At 35.9% G+C, this 21,328-nt stretch overlaps 3 protein-coding genes across 3 annotated transcripts; 2 read left to right on the forward strand and 1 right to left on the reverse strand.

Moving 5' to 3' along the window:
* The first annotated feature begins 2,111 nt into the window (after positions 1–2,111).
* On the forward strand, positions 2,112–3,248 carry LOC114743281 (uncharacterized). Its single transcript, XM_028931484.1, has 3 exons — positions 2,112–2,171; positions 2,357–3,040; positions 3,150–3,248. The coding sequence occupies exons 1-3, from the start codon at positions 2,112–2,114 to the stop codon at positions 3,246–3,248; spliced, it is 843 nt and encodes a 280-aa protein (XP_028787317.1).
* A 1,970-nt stretch (positions 3,249–5,218) lies between these two features.
* Positions 5,219–9,000, reverse strand: LOC114743251 (sterol 14-demethylase). Its single transcript, XM_028931450.1, has 3 exons — positions 8,813–9,000; positions 8,163–8,648; positions 5,219–6,543 (listed from the first exon to the last, which is right to left on the reverse strand). The coding sequence occupies exons 2-3, from the start codon at positions 8,622–8,624 to the stop codon at positions 5,542–5,544; spliced, it is 1,464 nt and encodes a 487-aa protein (XP_028787283.1). The 5' UTR covers positions 8,625–8,648; positions 8,813–9,000; the 3' UTR covers positions 5,219–5,541.
* Positions 9,001–15,211: 6,211 nt separating this feature from the next.
* LOC114743253 (UDP-glycosyltransferase 72B1-like) lies at positions 15,212–16,848 on the forward strand. Its single transcript, XM_028931452.1, has 2 exons — positions 15,212–15,740; positions 15,838–16,848. Exons 1-2 carry the CDS (start codon positions 15,218–15,220, stop codon positions 16,737–16,739), a joined length of 1,425 nt encoding a protein of 474 aa, XP_028787285.1. The 5' UTR covers positions 15,212–15,217; the 3' UTR covers positions 16,740–16,848.
* Positions 16,849–21,328: the final 4,480 nt, after the last annotated feature.

The following is a 21,328-nucleotide window of genomic DNA, read 5'->3' on the forward strand; positions in this document are numbered from 1 at the left end:
TAGCAAGCATTAAAAATTAGAAGTAAGGATTGTAATTGGGATTGATAAAATCTATTAAAAGAATATTTAGTATAAGATATTGCTTGTTGTAAAGGATTAGTCAAACCCATGTATGTAGGATTGGGAAGTACCATGAGAGAAAGTGGTATTCTCCAATTCCATTTCTATAGATTTTCCTAATCCCATATAATAAGTAATTACTCAAACTAAATATTATTTTAATGATTTTTTTTAATTACAACCTCAATCCTAATCTCAATCCATAATTTTTAATACTTCATATCGAACGGGATCTAAAGGACTTTTCTTCCCCAACAAGTGTACGTTTTAAAATTAAATTGTGTTTTTTTTTTCCCTTTTTACAGGAATAAGACTGCTACCACTCAAAAACAGGGTATATGGTTTATTTTAGATAGAATTACAATAAAGTCTCAAATAAAAAAAATAATAGCTAAAAAGTCTCAATAACAACCTAAGCCTGTAATGATAAGTTCTAGAATAGAAAATGATAACTTTTGAGACTTATTTTGCAATAATTTTTTTCTTAGAACCTCTGTTATAATTTTCTCTTTGTTTTAAAAACATCTAAATGATGTGAATTACTACCTTCGAGTCCTTAATATAGGATCTTATTTGATTTTTATTTTGATCCTAAATATAAGACCTCAATTACTTTATTTTTTATATTTATCTATTTTTTTCAAGATAGTCTTCCTAACCAATAAACTTGATTAACAAGAATATTTTAAAAAAATACAACACTTATTTATTGCAAAAAATTAACATAAATTATTTTCTTAATCTACTTAAATTATTTAGCCAGCTCTTATATTAAAATATGAAACTATGCCAATTACAAATTTATTCAATTATTCTGGACCACCCACGAATGAGAGGTCTCCTGGTTGGGGGGAAAGAAAAAGAAAAGAAAGGAAAAGAAAAAAGAAAAAAAAAAAAGGGAAAAAAAAAGAAGTAGCTTGCCGGGTGGGAGAATCTCTCCCTGGAAGTTGATCTATGTTACATGATACTGACATGCGGATCCTCTCCTCATCTTTTTTCTCTCTTATTTTTCTCCAATCTCTTCTCTACCATTGGATTACCAAATGAGCGGTTGAGATATTTTCTTTTTTCCCTTTTAAAAAACGACATTAAAATTTGAAAGACCCAAATTCAATCTTCTTCCCCTTCCGTTAAAACGACTTCAAAATTTGAATGACCCAAATTTCGTCTCTTCAGTTTCCCCCTTCTGCTTCTGCTACTGCCAAAGCCTAGTTTCTGGTTCGCTGCCATTTTATCGACTTTCAGTAGTTCGGTGCCCGTTGCATGGGCATCAAACCTGAGTATTCTTCTTCCTCCGCCGCCAACGACGGAGCAACCATCGTTGCCCCCGCCTCCCTCCCTCTCCCATACTCTTTCTGGTCCTCCCCATCCGCATCGTAAACTTCAAAACCCCTGGTGTTCTGGTTTTTCTCATCTTCCATTGTGGAAAATTCAATGTGAGTCACTAAACTTATCTAGGAATTTGTTTTTTTTTTTCCACATTCAATACGAATTCTCTGCGCTTATAATGCCTTGCCTGCATTTAAATTGACAATGTGATTGAGTACGTTCGTTTTTTTATATAATTTTCCTCTCAATGTAATACAAATTTCACTCTTTATTCTTGTCAGTCTAGTGAACATAGAGGATTTGAATTGCTTCTAATTTTGGGTTTAAATTTCGTTTCTGTATATCGGGTTTCTGAGCACTTCATCTCGGAATTCAACCGGCTTATTAACCGTTAGATTTAAGTGTCGCGAGAGGAGTTACGATGAAAAGCATTTTTTAAAATCAATTTACAACTCATTCTCAACGCCGTTAGATTAGCATCTAATCGCTAACTTATTTCAATTGAGGGATCCAAATCCCTTTATCTTTTTATGTGCAGGCATTGTTTGAACTTTCTTGATTGTAAGAAAGAAAATATGAACACCATAAATTGCCTTCATTTTAGTTCATCCAGGGAGGCCTATACTACATCGATTTGAGATTATTCGGTCTTAACTTATGTAGGCCAGAAGTTTTACCATGTTCTCATTAGACATGCCCTTGGACCCCAAAAATTTGCACACATGGTTTATATGCCACGTTTCCTAGCGGCTATAGGTTATCCAGGAGACCTTGTTCATAAGGTATCAAATGTCAAAAGCTGTATGGTTGAAATGTTCTCCGTACATTTGCGAAGATGTCTTGCATTGAATTGTTTTGTTAACAAGTTGTTGTTTATTAGTTAGGTGGAATTACATGGAACTAGTAGGTTCCTACCTTTTGCGATTCTGCTGTAATTGCCCCTAATATTCTTGTCTTCTTATTGCAGTGTTGCTGTTTTGTTTTGTGTGTTTCTGAAATCCGATTAATGGCGTTGGGATTATCTTCAGTGAGCGTCTTCAAAAGCGACTGCAATCACCCAATTGTATCACGCACAAGTAGCATAACAAATTATCGTCTTTGCGATTCCATCTCTGTAGCAAACCATCCCTGTTTTCTCTCTTTGATTCGGGTACAACAACCAGTTATATGCGCTAGAAAGACTGGAAGGCGAGGGGGCTCTCATTCATCAAAAAAATTGATGCTTGAGCTAGCGTCCATGGTTGCATTGAATCTCAATATCTTACCTCAACCCTTAAATTCTCTTATCGGAGAATTTGCCCAAAGAGATGGAAAAGGGATTTTATCCGAACTCCAAAGAGTTCTTAGAGGGGGAGTTTTGAATGGATGGAGAAGGAAGAAACAATCGAGTGGAAAACAATCGTGGTTTATTTTATTATTAGTCTGTGGTAGTCTGATGTGTTGGAAAATTATGGAGCTAGACATGTTTCTGATGGTCTCATGTTTTAGCCTCGTCGGACTTTCTATTATTCAGCTGTGGCGAAGGAAAGCATTCAAGGAATGGATTTTAGGCTCTCTCTTTGGAATTGTTTTACTGAGTTGTAAAATAGGGAAAGGGGAGATGAAATTTGTGGTTGAAAGGCTGAAGATTCGTTCTTCAGCTGCACAAATTGTAGCAAAACATAGAAATAGAACCAAAAGAAAGTGGGGGAAAGCATGGTAAAGCAATGAAACTATGGCATATTTCCTTGTACATTTCATTTTGCAGTTAACATCTGCAGGCCATCATTGATTTTGTTTGTCCAAGGGATTGCGTCCAGGGTTGGTCTGTGAGGTTTTGCTTCAAAGAAGGAACTAGGAAGTTCAATCATCAGCGATAGCAAGAAAGAAAGCATCAGTAAGAAGGAAGGAATCATGTTTGTCCAACAATGAATTTGAGGTTTCAATGGTCTCTTCTTGCCAATATGCTTTTTGAGATTTTGAATTTTTGGGCTTGGACTTCTTGTTTTTTTATTGCCAACCCTGCACCTTTTGTGCTTCTGTAGAGATTCGGTTTATATAGTAATGAGTTGGAGTTGTTTCCTGCCCCCGAAAAAATCAACAAATTATTTGCGGCATTCAAACATCACTGGCATTTATCTATATTAATAAATTTCTTATGGTTTATCAGTGTTTTTAAAAAAACTCTTACGGTTTATTAGAGCGAATACTACGTTAGATTCTTTTTGTTATTTCGGTGAAATGTCTATTGCATAGATTGTCTTGTGATATACCGATGACAGGGATTTGAGGGGATTGGAAGGGAGGGGGGATTTAATAGGTTCAATTTTGGAAAAAAAGAAAAAAAGGGTATTGGAGTTAACACAATTTTCAGGAAGAGATGCAAGAGATAAAAAAGCAAGAAAAATTAATTAAAAACTTTTCAGCCTCACTGTTCCATTTTCCTGTTTGAAAAATAAACTTATTAAAATCTTCTTTATACTCCGCCTCCCTTACATAATTCCCCCCAAACCAAACACATCATAAAAACTAATCGATGTTAAATAGTAGTATTAAGTAAACATGGATAGAAGTCTTTCAGAAGTACAAAGTATAACGTACAAGGCACCTAAAAACTTTTTTTTAATTGAAAAAAATTAGTTCATATCAGTGACCAAATAATCTACAGAGAAATTATTTTATCCGATAAAGACATCTTAAAGAGAATGAGTAACTTTAGAATGTGATGAGGGTTAGATTCTCCTCAAAATGAAATCTCCCTTGCTAATCCACAGAGAGCCATTACATAATATGCCATATTATCATATTCGTGTGTGTGTGTGTGTGTGACGGCTAGGCTCAGTTTTCATTAGCCTTCTACCTTCCGCGATTATTCCACCAATTGATCATCCTCTAGAGACGCATTTTATGTGATTAGACTTATTTCTTTGCATTGAAAAAAGTTGTCATTTGTTTCCCCTCATGATTTATCCATCGTGGTTTTTTTTGGGCACCAATGCCCAAATTTAAAGTGTGGATCATATGCAATGTCTACATTTGTAATAGATATGTAATGTTAAACCACAATTATTTCTCGGGAACAAATTCATTATTTGGTCAATTCGTATAGATGGTTGTGCCATCCAAGTAACTTGTGCTTGGATGACTGACACATTAAATCCCTCAAGTTGATAGATTAAATTGGGTTCAAGCTTCACTTGGAAATCCTTGAGTATGATCAAACTAACTCAACTCAACCTATTTTTGTTAGTGAATTGGGATTTTTTTTTTATTCAATGCGAACTGGAAAATACTTTCATAACACCAGACCAAAAAGTGCCACTTCAATACAAAGCCCGCAAAAGAAACGAATTGAACAAGTTATATAACTCACATTTTTAATATAAAAAAAAAAATCTCATATCATAAAATGCCTTCCAACTTAATACATCGACCACTTTTTGTTGAGCAAAAAGTTAACGCATCAACCATAGACAACGAAATTTTCTATTTGGAACCGCATACAGTGCGCGGGCGTTAACACGTACTTCCTAAAAATTTTATTAGAATGGTAAAATAATTTCACTTTTTTTAACTCCGTACTTCTTGCATTATATGAAATTCCACTACTTGACGCGCGCGCGCGCGAATCTTATGACCACCATTACAGTTAAATTACAATAGAACAAATAGATCACGAATTAATATCTCGGTTTATTTCTGAAAACCTACATGCAACTTGGTTTTTTACCCCTTAAAACCACAACGTGAGGTAACCGATGTTTTTTCATTTTCTTGCTCAGATACTTCAGAAGCATCAAAAGCGATTGCAGGGTTCACCTTCACAACTAGCCAAAAAAAAAAAGAACAATTATAAGCTGACATCAAACAAATTCTTACCAAACCATTAGAGCTTAAGGGCACTACACAAAACACTACCCTGAGCAGCCACATGAGCCAAGTGTGGTGGATACTTCCACAGTCTAACGCACTAAAAGGTTAAAAAGACAAAATCAAGATTCTTGAAATTCATGGTCAAACAAACAATGAAGTTGGAGTTCACCCGGAGCAGCACGATCACTAACATTTTGTACTTGGCTGCATCAAAGTTTAGCAATGCAGAGAAGTAGCATTTTTGAGCTTTTGTCTGATTTTACCAACGAACTTATTAAGACAAAAGTTGAAAATGAGCTCTTATTGATGAACTTGAAGCTCCCTGCGTTTGTATCGGACCATCACTTTTCCTTTCACACCAACAACCATGGCATTCCAGTCAATCTCAGGAAAAGGTGACACTAATTCCAGCTCAAAATTCCTCAGCAAATGACTCCAAATTGCCTTAATCTGCAAATACGCAAAGGGCTCTCCGAGGCATCCATGCCTGCCGCCTCCAAATGAGATGTAAGAGAAGGCCCCGGCCACCTTGTCCTCTTCCCTTCCTGGGGCAAATCTATCAGGATCATACCTATCAGGATCCTTAAAAACATGGGGTAAGCGATTTGCAAAAGCAGGGGAGGTAGCAACTATGTGACCCTTTGGAATATCATACTCTTTCCCTTCTCGTGTTTTGACACTAAAATCGCTGTGTGAGCTTCGCATCAGCATGATCAGAGGAGGGTGGAGCCTCAAGGCTTCTTTAATGCACCGATACAGGACGTCCATTTCAGCCAAGATATCATGATCAACTCTGTCACCATACTTGCCCATTATTTCCTTCTGCTCCTCCAATACAGCAGAAAGATACTGCTTCTGACACAGGAGATATGCCCCTGTCCAAGTGGATGTAATTGAGCTGGTGTGCTGTCCAGCAAAAAGTGCAGCAATGAGCAATCCAGTTACTTCAGCTTCAGTTGTTGGGCGACCATCTTTGTACTTTGAATCAATGAAGCACTGTAGCATGTCATTCTCTGATACACCCTTGGATTTGCGGGATGCTATGATGCTGGTAAAGATTTCAGCGAGCCTCTTGCGAGCTCGATCACGACGCTTATGAGCTGGGATGGGCAGGTATGGAAAGAGGACACTGATAGGTTGCATTCCATTATCTAGGTCATGGAACAAAGCAGAAACGTCATCAAAAAGCTTATCACGAACTTCCCGGCCCAGGAGACATCTGCTAGCTGTCAGGATGATCAGATGTTCTAGCTCATACTTCAAGTCCACCTCACCACTAGGTCCCCACTTAGAAAAGTAGTCCTGCAAATTAAGTTCACATTTTAGGTAGGACAGTCCTGAATGTCAAATTAGTGCACAGATGAAGAAATAACAAGAGGCAGAGGAAGGAAACAACTATGAACAATACTTCAAACAGTCACTTCTATTCAAATTTCCCACAGAACATAAATGATAACAATAAAGTCCACAGTTTTCTGCCATATCAAACATAGGTCGAAAGTTGGAAGTTGAAACATAAAAATATCAAATCCCAAAGAAAGTCAACAGCTGTTTGAAGACTTAAACATAACAACAATTTGGGAACAAAAGAAAGATGCAGTAATCTGTGCCATAAACAGATCACCTTATTCAATATGAACTGAATATAATATGAGGTTCGAACTTCAAACTTTCAACAGACTATCCAATTATTTCATAAAACCTAGCATCTTCATGATCTCAGGTGATGATCATCTACTGCATTAATTGTATGAACCCTCACCTTGTGAGCTTCTCAAAGACTTAAGTATACTATGGGAGCCAAGAAAAAACGAAAAGGATCCAGTAAATCTGCCCCATAAGCAGGTCATCTTATGTGCTATGCACTGATATGAGGTTTGAGGTCTATCAAGCTTAGCGGCTTTATGATCTCAGGTCTTGATAATCAGTTACAACAATCCAATTCTATGAACTCAAACCACGTGGCTCTGAATTTTGGGGTGAAAATATCTGTATCCTAAAATGACATGTTGCAGACGTTCAGTCATCAAACGGATTATAAGGAAACATTTTCCAAAGTGATAATCATAACTTTGACCGAGAAGGTAAACTCAAATTTCAACTTAAGCCAATAGGAAAAATTAACAACATAAAGAAGCATACGAATGTCAGGTTTTATATTCTGAAAAAGCATGTCAAGTCGATCGTCAACAGCTTCTCAAATCAGAACAGCGGGAACGTAGGAAACATGCAACAATATGCAATATAACCAGCTCACTGTCACAGCGTTGCTTGTGGTTAACACAAGGGTACCAAATCGCAAGGCAAAGACTCGTGAAATGACATGGACGTGCTGGCGCATCAAACTTCAAAAGATGCAAAGGATGATATAACAGAACATATAATATATAGATTTAGAAATTTTGAATAGTGATATACTTCTGGATAAAGACACAATCAGCATCATCCCATATGTCAAGTACCCTACACTGTTATTTCAAACTTAAATAACAAGTTGTTCATCTATCACAGTCAATCTATTCATCTTTAATTCAAACAACCAGAAAAGCACTATAATTATAACATCACGGAGGATTCACCGGCCTTTAATTTTTTTTTTTTTTTTAGGGGCCAGCCATGTCCGAGTTCGGTCCAAGCCGAAATGAATCTGACTGTGTCACATCTCAGACGAGTGTTGTGGCGGTGTCCGTGTCAGGCATGTGACACGCCTGAAAATATATATGTCAGAGCTTTGTAGTTACTAATTTAAGTGCATCGACTACGATTGAATTGAAACAATCTGCAATTTACGCAACTGCCAAACCTCACCAATCGGCTTCCTAAATATTGGGCTCTGATGGTTTACACCCACACAATTGCATAAACAAAGCAAGCAAAACAATGAAACCAATTTCAGTAGTTTTATAAGAAGCACGTTTTACCTCAGCTTCCATGACCATCTGATCTACATAGCTCTTGAGTTTATTCACTCTCAGAGCCTCAGTGAAGAAGCGGAACTGCTCCTGTCTAATGGAGTAATCAACATCAAACACCACTCCAGGCCCAAACGTAGGAACATTGAACTGATACACCTCCTGCTGGCTAAGATCAGACTCTGAAGCTTTAAAGAAGTGAGCAGACACCTCAGGTCCAATCAAGAACGTTACATTCTTATGAAACAGCCTCAACGTGAACACACTCCCAACCTTAGGATACTCCTCGCGCAGCATCACGATCGGTCCCTTCAAAAATCGGAACAAGCCACCGACCAGTGGCCATGATTTCACCACAGGAGGAAGACGCTTCCTCGATTTTGGAACTATGAAAGCAGAAACCAGCTTGGCCACAACAATCGTGGCCACTATAAGAAGACCAGTGTTCAGAAACTTGCTATCCAACTCCATGAGAAACAGATTCCTATATATTCCCTGAGAATGAAAAAGCAATGGAAGAATCAGAAGAAGAAACTAGAATAAAAAAAAACAAAACCAAACCGATGAATCCACCATACATACAGATCTGAGAGAGAGGGAGGGTGTGTGTGAAAGTGAACGCATTAAGCAAATTAATCATTAAGCGAATCTTATATAACCTTGGAGATTAGAAAGTGATACGATCAACTTGTGCGATTCAAAGATTCCCAGAAATGTTGAGTAGGATTGCTTAGCTGTTAGTCACCATGGTCCAGATCTAGGTCTCCAATTCTGGGTTCTGCTAAGAGCAAAACTGTGGGTTCTTGTTGAGCTTGTTTAGCAGTCGCTTTGTGCGATGCAGTGTCGTTTATCACACACTTCACGGGACGGGAGAACATTCCAAGGAGTGTGGTGTAGATGTGTGTGGAGAAATGAGTCAAACGACAAAAACAATAAATAAACAATAAATTTAAAAAATGCTTTCGGCCGGGCCCTTTCACGCGAGCTAGTCATTGCCAAATGTCACCCTAACCCAGCGGTCTCTACCCCGCACCAGTCCTTTGGCCAGAAAAAATCCAAGTTATTTAATTATTAGTTAAATTTAAATAATTAAATTAGTTAAATTTAAATAACTATAATTTTTTAAAAAAATTATGGCCCATGAAGAGGGAATAAAATAATTAAATTAGTTAAAGTTAAAGTTAAATCACTATGCTATTTTGTCTGGTTGGTGGGAATATTTACTGTTTATATATGGGATTCCCTTTGATACATTTTAGGTGGTGGCCATCCAAAATTATTAAATATTTAACAGTAGTTTATTTAATTCCAAATAGTAATTTGCATTTCTCCCGTTTTTGGTTGAGTATTAGATTTACAGTGTTTTTTTTTGTTTTGCCAGCGTTAGATTTATAATGTGACACAATCATATTTATGGTCAAGTGTATCATTTTTCCCTATCACTAGTATATAATGAACAAAAAATAAAAAATTGATATTTTTAAAATACCTTAATTTATTTTAAAATTTTAACATCAAAATAAAAAATATATTGATATTTTTACTCCATAATCTTTATCGTAATTTACTTATTTTTTAAAATAATAAGAACTACTAAAAAATAAGTATTCTTCTATCTTCTTTTTTTCCCACAACATATATATATATATATATGTTAAATGTATTAATAACCAACCAAACACAAATATTTTTAAAAAATGACATTTTTAGCAAAGTAGGGAAGATAATTAAGAGCAATATGTGGTTTTTAAATTATAATATGGGAAATTGCAAATTTGTTATAGTTATTAATTTTAACAAATTAAGAGACTATGAGAGTTTTTGCGTGCATGTGCGCTTTCTCTTTTAAAACAGAAGTAATATTTCCTCGTATTTCCTTAAATTAAGAGACTATCATTGGCACATACCATATTCAACCCATTTGGGTCACTGATTGGTAGCTCAGAAGTAGCTTATTTCACCATAAGTTCATTTGGAGAATTAGAATTCGTTTGGGAGAGCTTTTGAACCATCTTATTTGGGGACCAAAAGCTAGATCAAAACGCACAATATGTTAAGTTAATTTGAGATAGTTTTTTGAAGTGAAAATTGTGCTCATGGTTGGTAGACTATTAGAATAATAATTAGATGTCATCTTAGTTTTCTCTCACTCCTCCCTTATTATTCTCTCATATTCACTCAAACCACTCATTCCTCGTATGCTCAAAAGTGTCACCGTTGGACAGAGCTTGCTTCGTCGCCTCCTCCTCCTTAGCTCCCTCACCCCTCCTCTGTCAGTTCTATTCGCTCTTCGTTGTGAGGGTTGTCTCGTGTTGGGTCATCTCTTCTCCAAACCTTTTTGCCTTGTCCAATCTGCAGTTGTCGTCTCCAAACCTTGGTCACCACCGTCTGACTGGTGCATCTGAGTTGTGCATGGAGATCTTAGCCTCCTAGTGGAATACACTCTGATCTATCTCTATTAGCCTTCATTCTCACTGATCTGGTACAGGTCGACAGAATTTCTTTTTTCTCTTGCTTTTTTGGTGGAATCGCTAAAGTGTCTGTCTATTAATTTGTGTGTTCACCTATTTATTTGTTGATTTGGTGAATGGTTTTGGTCTGTCATTGGTGGTTGACCAAGTGGTTAATAAGCTTGTGTGTTAATCTCCCCTGTTTGTGTGTCGACCAATGAAACCAAACCTTTTGTGTTTGTTGTTGGTGGTTGATCAAGTGGTTCATAAGCTTGTGTGTTAATCTGTTACTCATTTGCCATTATACTTCTGCCCTCTTCATTTTGATCACTAGCGAAGAATTGATTGTGAATTGTAAATTATCAATAGAATTTATTTTTTGCCGACTTCAATTGTAATTGAAATGTGGCCCAATCCAAGCCATCTAAAATGGCCCACCAAGGATTGAGAAAAAGAATATGATCCATCCTACTCTTTGATGGATTAGGATTTTATCAACCCAACCTATCATGGATCTACAAAGTTAGTTGGTTTATTTAATTACACCGAAGTTTTGAGGAAATTACTCGTGATTCTTAAATAGGAATTAATAATTTGAGTGTTAGAAGTCTATTGCAGACAAATTATAATGTTGTGAGACTAAAACTAGGACTATGCTCATACTGTGTTTCCAAATATCACCTACATGGCTTCAGAAGACTGAAACTATTCAATGTATAAGTGAATATCCTCTTGACAATCTAACTGTTCTTCACTTTGTCATGCACACGATTATATCTGTTAGAGCTGACTACCAAAGGGTGTTTAAATATAACATAGGGGCCTAAATACACTTCTGTTGCTAGGAGGTAAACTGATTACTGACCAAGTTAACTAGGGATAGATCGTAACTGTTTTTTTTTTTTTTTTTTTTGGGGGGGTGTTTGGAACTTGCAAATCAGTCATCTAGATGAGCGTCCTTTTTTTTTTGGCAAGAGTTCCAATTTGAATTGTAAATTATTTGTGCTCTTTGCAGGGGAAGGAGTTGGAGTGGCTCTTGCTGCTTTCCTGAAGAATGCCATAGTATATGAAGTAGACTATTGCGCATATGTAGAGCTTAAACGACCCATTTTCAAGGAAGATCAATCTTTTACTGCTGGAGAGTTTGAAGTGCTTACTCGTTCTGGTCAAACCGGTATTGGTTATATCCTCCCGAGTGCTTAAACCATTGACGCCAGCAAAACATGATAGTTAGGAAGCATGGATTGGGACTGGAACCACACTTCATGTCTGGGGATAAAATCTTCCTCATAGTCGGACTAGGAATTCAAAATATCGAAGGAGTAGGCATTTCCCCAGTTTGTTCACAGTGAGTCAAGCATAAGCTTTGTCGATTGATTCCTGCGTTGTTGCAAATGTAAAATTTGCCTATTCTGTGCTGCTGTAAGGCGAAATAGGATTACCCCTCCTTGGATTTGTATTTGTATTTTTTCTACCAGATAAGGTTTTGCAGAACTAACTCAACACTTGAATGCCATCCTGCTTGAGGAAACCCACTGGAACAAGACCTTTTACTCAAGTGAGAATTGATTTCTTTTTCTTTTCTTTTTTTTAAAAAAAAAAGGTTCCGGCAAATGAACTTGGAACCTGGAGACCAGCTTCAAGCATTAGAACCTAGGCCATGAGGACAACGTTCGCCAGTGACAATTGATTTGAAAATATTGCAATGTTACCTGACAGAGTTACTAAAGGATATACTGTTTAACTTCTAATTGTTTTCTCTCCGTATTGCAGAATTTCTGATTGACCCACATGTAAATTTGTCAAAAATGACAGTGCTCAATTATATCTACGTGGAAGAGAGTTGCTTATATGAGTGCAGGAATTATTTGTTATAATAGGCCATTGGCCTTATGCTTTGATTCTTAACACACGGTTAGACAGGTCCAGAATCACTCATTTCTGGAAGAAAGTCATGATCTTGGAAAACATTACGAGGTTTGATGTCAACTTGTGACTAAAATGGTGATTTCTTTTAGCATTATCCATCCAAGGAAATCTTGCCTGTTATTTGATGAGTTTATGAAATTCTACATTGTTTTATTTGTTCACTACTTCTCATAAACAAAGAGCTCTTCAAAAACTCTCTCTCAGCGCATAAACTATCTTTGAAATTGCCGCTATGCTACTCTAGTCTTCCCCATTTCCTTCATCAAAGCAACTATGAATTGAGTTTGGAATCTTTCCCTAACAGAATCAAAATATCTTTGTACTAACTCTTCTTGTAGGTTATTGCTTGGCCATTATTTGGCATACAAATTACAGGCCTCCACGTCATTGGTGGCCCCAGCATGGAGGTACGTTTCAATTTTCAACACGTTTTGCTCATGTCTTCAATTATCTCGTTGACTCATTAGATAGGTTCAATACATTGCACTCCACGGAAGAAAAAAAAAAAATCTTAATGCTCCTCTCCATTCACATCCAGCTCCTCCCTTCTCCCTAGTAACAAAGACTTTAAACCTTGAAAAAAAAAAAAAAAACTCAATGTTCAAAGAATATCATGGTTAATGGAGGTAAGTAATGAGGATGGGAACTGCGCACTTACCTGGAGGTGGACGGATCAGTACGTCAGGATGGAAGCAGCGCATGCGGAGGGGTTCTGCGAAACCAAGAGGGAAGTTGGATATGTGGGTTTCAATGCAAGACCATTTCAGTTCCTTCGGCCTTGGGTGCTGAAGTCTTTGGGATTTTGTATGGGTTAAATATTTGTTGGTCAAGGGATCACAAGAACATTATTGTAAAGTCTGATTGTATAGAGGCTATCAATCTGATGTTAAGGGGATGTGATGTAGACCATCCGTTCAAAGATTTGATTGATGAAGCCAGCTTACTGTTTCATCGGGACTGGCAGGTTGATATTAGGTATATTAACAGGGAAGAAATAAGATTAGCTCATTATTTGGCCAAAACCTCCCATAGAATGGAAGGTGTCTTTTGCCTTCTTCATCAACCGCCACCTGGAAATCCTGGGGTGGATTTTGGTGGAGCCTAGAACTTTTACTTGTAGGATGCCTTTTTATTAATGAATTTCAGTCTTCTACTCCCCAAAAAAAAAAAAAAATCTTAGTTAAATGAAAAACGAATTATGATTATAAAATTTCACAACACACTACTATGATTAAAAAGAGGCTGCATGATAGAAAAAGATTCAATCTAATCTTCAAAATATGTCAAGAGTGGGTTAGGGCACATTCAAGGACATGACTTATTTTTGTATTTAAAGACATCAATTGTTCTTCATGACATATTTCAAGAATAAAAATACCTTTTTTTTGTGAGAAGAATAAAAACACCTTTAAAGAAACAGAGACGAAAGGCGGGCAAAGGAAAGACCAAAAAAATCTTGATGCAAGGGTACTGTAGAAAATCGGAAAAAGTGATAGGGAATGAAAGAGATTTATGAGGATGACCGACCCAGCTCATCAGTAATTTAAGGGGGTGCCGTATATTTTGTCCCTTCTTTTATTGATAGAACTTTTAATACTACCGGTTCTATTTATGAGAATTAGTTGATTAATTTGAGGATATTAGAAAAAGAAGTTAAGTTAGTTATTTGTAATAAATATGTGTCGTCTTTCCTAAAATATTTTTATTAATCAAATGTATTAGTTAGAACTATTATTGTTAAAAGAACTATCTTAAAAAAATAAGTGTAAGTATAAGAGACAAAATGAATTAAGATCTTATATTCAGAACCAAAATAAAAATCAAACAAGTTCTTATATTAAAAATCGGAGGTAGTATGTGTAACAGCTCACTAAGTAAGAGCAAAATTAAATAATATAAGCTACACGTGACAACGACCACCTCTTCAGGGACATTGATGATGATGTTAGGAACGTTATTCATAGCGAGTGGCAAAAACACTGCTAGGAAAAATCTTTTCAATATTGATTCCTTGGCCAAGGCTTCTCATGAGACGAAAGCTAATTTTTATATTTTTTTTATCAATCTTCTCTTCATTTCTTCTCCATTTTTTAAAAAGGTGGATCTTGACGAGAGAGAGAAAAAGAGGGGTTAATCCTTTTACTTATAAGGGAGACTTCAGCTATTACTAAAAAGAAGTTTCAGAAGTACAACACCGCAGCTAACTTTCCTAGTCAACCTCCGCTCTCTGTGAAAGGTTTTAGCTAAATAATAAGTAAGACTTTAAAGTTTCTTTATTTGTTCTGTTGACAGTAACATGCCGATCTCTAGGCAAAAGATAATCTAATATTATTAACTAAAACCACAATCTTAAAATCACTTTTATCCATTTCAAATTCTGTAATTACTACATTACTTTAAATTTTAATTTATTTTCTAAGGTTAGTACTTTGTTTAGCCCTCAACTAACTGTTAATTATGCATTTAGTTTAGTTCAACAAGCCCAAACGTTACAATATGCATAATCAATATCACTATGAAGAAAAATTAATTTTTAAAAAAAATTATTTATCGATGGGGACAAAAGGAAAGCTAAAGAGATCCTATAAAAAGCCATCAAAAGAAATCCAAAATCCGTCCATCATTAAGAAAAGAGTGTGGTCTGGTTGCTAGCTAGTCTCCACGCTCCCACGCTATCACTCTGCCATGGAGAGAAAGAGCCCCTGCATAGCCATGGTTCCAGCTCCAGGCTTCAGCCATCTCCTTCCACTTATTGAATTCTCGAAACAACTCGCCGTTCGCCAACCTCACTTCCACTTCATCTTCTTCATCCCTACACTTGGCCCGCCTTCTCCAACTACGGTTTCCATCTTCGAATCTGTCCCACCACAAATAGATTTCACTATTCTTCCACAAATCAACATGGAAGACCTCAAAGCTGAAGAACCAGAAACACAAATTTACAACACTGTCACACTCTCTCTTCCATCTCTTCGTCATGCTTTGAGCTCATTTGATTCTCCAACCCATCACCTTGTTGCTCTAGTTGCTGATTTGTTCTCAATGGATGCATTAGACATAGCAAAAGAACTCAAACTCAAGTCATATGTTTTATATGCTTCATCAACGGCCGCACTATCTTTGTGCCTCCATTTTCCAGAGCTTGATGAGGATCGCGAGATGGTTCCCACCGGGTTTCGAGAATTGTCACAACCCCTGAAACTCCCAGGTTGCATAATAAATTTACTTTGAATTCTCACTCTCCATATGGTGGAAATACTTCAAGCTGAATTGAATGTTGTATTAACATCTAAAAATTTCTGCAGGTTGCATAAGCTTTCAAGGCAAGGATCTCCCAGACCCACTTCAAGAAAGATCGAGTGGAGGCTACAAAACAGTTCTTCATGCATGCAAAAAACTTCGTTTACCAGATGGGATCTTAGTGAACAGCTTCGTAGATTTGGAACGAGAGGCAGTAATAGCTCTACAGGAAAGCGATAACCATCCTTTGGTTTATCATGTGGGGCCTATTATACAGATAAGATCGATAAGCATAAATGAGTCCAATTCAGAGTGTTTAATATGGCTGGAAAATCAGCCACGAAACTCAGTTCTATACGTCTCTTTTGGGAGCGGCGGAACATTATCACAAGAGCAGCTTAATGAGCTAGCCTATGGGCTAGAGATGAGTGGTCACAAGTTCTTGTGGGTCTTGAGGGCTCCAAGTGGAGTGGCCAATTCGGCTTATTTGAACGCACAAAAGGAAGACCCCCTCGACTTCTTGCCCACAGGGTTTCTAGAGAGAACCAAAGGCCAAGGCTTTGTGGTCCCATCATGGGCCCCACAAGTGGAAGTTCTCAAACATGAATCTACTGGTGGATTCTTAACTCATTGTGGTTGGAACTCAACACTTGAGGCCATCTTCTATGGAAAGCCAATGATTGTATGGCCGTTATTTGCAGAGCAGAAGATGAACGCAGTGATGCTAACTGAGCAATTTAAGGTTGCAGTGAGACCACAAGGTGATGAGAATAACAATGGGATTGTAACAAGAGAGGAAGTTGCTAGAGTTGTGAAAATATTGATGGAAGGTGATGAAGGCAGAGAACTTCAAAGAAAAATTCAAGTGTTTAAAGGTGCTGCTGCTAAAGCCCTAAGTGAAGATGGTTCATCTACGAGAACGATGTCTATTTTAGCACAAGAATGGACAAATTTGAGTAGCAGGTAGAATATGTTTCATTCAGTTATTTGGCTTTTTTTTTTTTTTAATGATCATTTTGGTGGTTTCAATAATGGGTCCATTATATAAATGAGCCATCTGCATAGTGGACTTAAAATGCCGACTGACTTCCGTTGCGGCTACATTATATTGTATTGGACCTATGTAATTTTCTTTCTTCTTTTCTTCTCAAAAATCTCCTCTCAACCTTTCGATCAAAACAATGGACGGTTGACATGCAATATTTTATAAGGCTATTATCAAAATATTTTTAAATTTATTTATTTATATTTTAATAATATCTTATAAGATATTATATCTAAACTACCATGTGTTGACCTAACGAATTAGAAAGAATTCTGAAAGGATAAGGAGAAAAAAGATTTTGAGAGGACCCAAATCCAAATGAAATCCATATTCCGACTAATAATCTTGTTTGATATTGCCGGCGTCGAGCTCGCCGACGTTCCTTCGTCATGGCCGTCCCTCCTTCCTTTGCCTTTTCTGCTACCCTCTTCATCCACATCAATCTTCTCCCTCCCAAAACGATGTATGAATAATTTATTTAAGTACTTTTTTTTTTGGTCATAATTTATTTAAGTACTTTATTATGCCAATAAAAAAAGATTTAAAAACTCAAAGAACAATGATTCGCATGGTACAAAGTTTGAAAATCAATTTTGAAACGTCAAATATAATAGAAAAGGAAAAAAACAACTCAATATTTAAATTCTAACCATGGTCGAATAGAAAACGATCATGATTACAGATTTTCAGAAGTGCACCATACCAGGATGGGAAAAATTCAACTTAATTGCGTGAGAGTGGGTTAGGGCACATTCTAAGACTAGCATAATAATTTTTCCATAAGCCATTTGGTTCAAAACATTCCTAACTTTACTAACTTCACCACAACCTCCAACAATTCTGATATATGAGATAATGGAAGATTAAATTTAATCTTATATATAATATTTCAATCTATTTTGCCAGTCTTTTCTTAAAATATCTCTATTAACAATATTTATTTCTCATTCAGTAGTGGTTTTAATGTATATAATTAAATGCAATAATTTAAAAGAAGTCAACATATACTTATTATAAATAACTAACTTAACTAATTTTTTAATAATTTTAAATTAATTATCTAACTTATATATCAAGAATTAAACTTATAAAGCGGTATTCACCTTTGACCCAAGACATCTTCCGCGTAGGCATGCCACATTGCCGCATGTTGACGTTTTGCGGGTCCAATCAACATATTTTAATGTTCTTTGAAACTCAAGGATATCAATCGTTTCTCATGAAATAAAATACCTTCATCTAAAAACGGAAACGGCCTGTGGGGAACAAAAAGACAAAAAGACCTTGATGAGAAAGTATTGTAGAAAACGGGGGACAAGATAGCCAGGGATTTAAGGGGATGACACTTCTTATCATTGATTTCTGTGGGTCCCATATATTTTTTCTAATTTTATATGGGTAAAACTTTGAACAGGCATCATCAAAAAGAAAAATCCTATAAAAAGCCCTCAATAGAAATCCATCGCCAGTTTCCCAAGCTTCCAATATCACCCTTCCATGGAGGGAAAGAAGCCTTGCATAGCCATGATTCCAGCTCCAGGCTTTAGCCATCTCCTTCCACTTATATAATTCTCAAAACGACTCGCCGTTCGTCAACCTCACTTCCAATGGTAGAGAAGAGATAGGAGAAAAATAAAAGAGAAAAAAGATGAGGAGAGGATCCGCATGTCAGTATCACGTAACATAGATCAACTTCCAGGGAGAGATTCTCCCACCCGGCAAGCTACTTCTTTTTTTTTCTTTTTCTTTTCTTTTTCTTTCTCCCCAACCAGGAGCTTTGGCCAGAAAAAATCCAAGTTATTTAATTATTAGTTAAATTTAAATAATTAAATTAGTTAAATTTAAATAACTATAATTTTTTAAAAAAATTATGGCCCATGAAGAGGGAATAAAATAATTAAATTAGTTAAAGTTAAAGTTAAATCACTATGCTATTTTGTCTGGTTGGTGGGAATATTTACTGTTTATATATGGGATTCCCTTTGATACATTTTAGGTGGTGGCCATCCAAAATTATTAAATATTTAACAGTAGTTTATTTAATTCCAAATAGTAATTTGCATTTCTCCCGTTTTTGGTTGAGTATTAGATTTACAATGTTTTTTTTTTTTTGGCCAGCGTTAGATTTATAATGTGACACAATCATATTTATGGTCAAATGTATCATTTTTCCCTATCACTAGTATATAATGAACAAAAAATAAAAGTTAATTGATATTTTTAAAATACCTTAATTTATTTTAAAATTTTAACATCAAAATAAAAAATATATTGATATTTTTACTCCATAATCTTTTTTTTAGAAACCAGGTGGTATCCCCTAGCCGATAGCCAGAGACTAATCCTCCTGAGGCGTAGAGATCACCGAAATGGGTTTTGCCTCTCCCAACAAAGCCTTTTCCATGCACACGTCCTGGTCTGAACCCAGGACATCATGTTTAAGGGACCCAGCTATCTACCAACTGTGCCAGGCTTTGTTGGTTAACTCCATAATCTTTATCGTAATTTACTTATTTTTTAAAATAGTAAGAAATACTAAAAAATAAGTATTCTTCTATCTTCTTTTTTTTCCCACAACATATATATATATATATATATATGTTAATGTATTAATAACCAACCAAACACAAATATTTTAAAAAAAAATGACATTTTTAGCAAAGTAGGGAAGATAATTAAGAGCAATATGTGGTTTTTAAATTATAATATGGGAAATTGCAAATTTATTATAGTTATTAATTTTAACAAATTAAGAGACTATGAGAGTTTTTGCGTGCATGTGCGTTTTCTCTTTTAAAACAGAAGTAATATTTCCTCGTATTCCCTCTAATTAAGAGACTATCATTGGCACATACCATATTCAACCCATTTGGGTCACTGATTGGTAGCTCAGAAGTAGCTTATTTCACCATAAGTTCATTTGGAAAATTGGAGTTCGCTTGGGAGAGCTTTTGAACCATCTTACTTGGGGACCAAAAGCTAGATTAAAACGCACAATATGTTAAGTTAATTTGAGATGGTTTTTTGAAGTGAAAATTGTGCTTATGGTTGGTAGACCGTTAGAATAATAATTAGATGTCATCTTAGTTTTCTCTCACTCCTCCCTTATTATTCTCTCATATTCACTCAAACCACTCATTCCTCATACGCTCAAAAGTGTCACCGCTGGACAGAGCTTGCTCCGTCGCCTCCTCCTCCTTAGCTCCCTCACCCCTCCTCTGTCAGTTCTATTCGCTCTTCGTTGTGAGGGTTGTCTCGTGTTGGGTCATCTCTTCTCCAAACCTTTTTGCCTTGTCCGATCTGCAGTTGTCGTCTCCAAGCCTTGGTCACCACCATCTGACTGGTGCATGTGAGTTGTGCATGGAGATCTTAGCCTCCTAGTGGAATACACTCTGATCTATCTCTATTAGCCTTCATTCTCATTGATCTGGTACAGGTTGGCAGAATTTCTTTTTTCTCTTGCTTTTTTTGGTGGAATCGCTAAAGTGTCTGCCTATTAATTTGTGTGTTTACCTGTTTATTTGTTGATTTGGTGAATGGTTTTGGTCTGTCATTGGTGGTTGACCAAGTGGTTAATAAGCTTGTGTGTTAATCTCCCCTGTTTGTGTGTCGACCAATGAAACCAAACCTTTTGTGTTTGTTGTTGGTGGTTGATCAAGTGGTTCATAAGCTTGTGTGTTAATCTGTTACACATTTGCCATTATACTTCTGCCCTCTTCATTTTGATCACTAGCGAAGAATTGATTGGGAACTGTAAATTATCAATAGAATATATTTTTTGCCGACTTAAATTGTAATTGAAATGTGGCCCAATCCAAACCATCTAAAATGGCCCACCAAGGATTGAGAAAAAGAATATGATCCATCCTACTCTTTGATGGATTAGGATTTTATCAACCCAACCTATCATAGATCTACAAAGTTGGTGGGTTTTACAATATGGGTTCTTTTCATTTCAAAAAGGCAAATAATTCTTACAAAAAACAAAGGCAAATAATTAATAAATTTTAAAAGAACAATGTCGAATTTGCTCTAATTAAATTATAAACTTTAATTGAGTAGCGATACACAAAAATCGATATAAATAAGGGAAAGTTATTATGAGGTTTTAAAAAAAGAATATAAATTACTAAAAAATTTCAATAATAAGCGAATAATATGAGTTTTTGCCACTTTCTTTATCAAAAATTGTCATTGCATCTTATTCACTTATTAAGAGATTTTTTTTAAGAATTATATATATTTTTAGATTTCAAGTGATGCTCCCTACAAACTATACCCACGATGCTTTCGTCTGTAAATTTCAAATAAAGTGATTATTGTAAATATAATATGACATGGTTGTAAATCCAAATAGCTAAAAGGGACTTCTGCAAATCGTTGATTGTTTTAGATTTTTTTAAACTCTCTCCATTCCTTTTTTTTAAAAGATGTTTTTTTCTATTTATAATACTCTGTTTAAAATTTTTAATGTTATTTTTAATTTTTACTCCTATTAATTATTAGTTACT

This window comes from Neltuma alba, unplaced genomic scaffold, assembly GCF_004799145.2.
Source record: "Neltuma alba isolate B1F8T4 unplaced genomic scaffold, ASM479914v2 tig00003988_pilon, whole genome shotgun sequence".
In the NCBI taxonomy this organism is placed as follows: Eukaryota; Viridiplantae; Streptophyta; class Magnoliopsida; order Fabales; family Fabaceae; genus Neltuma; species Neltuma alba.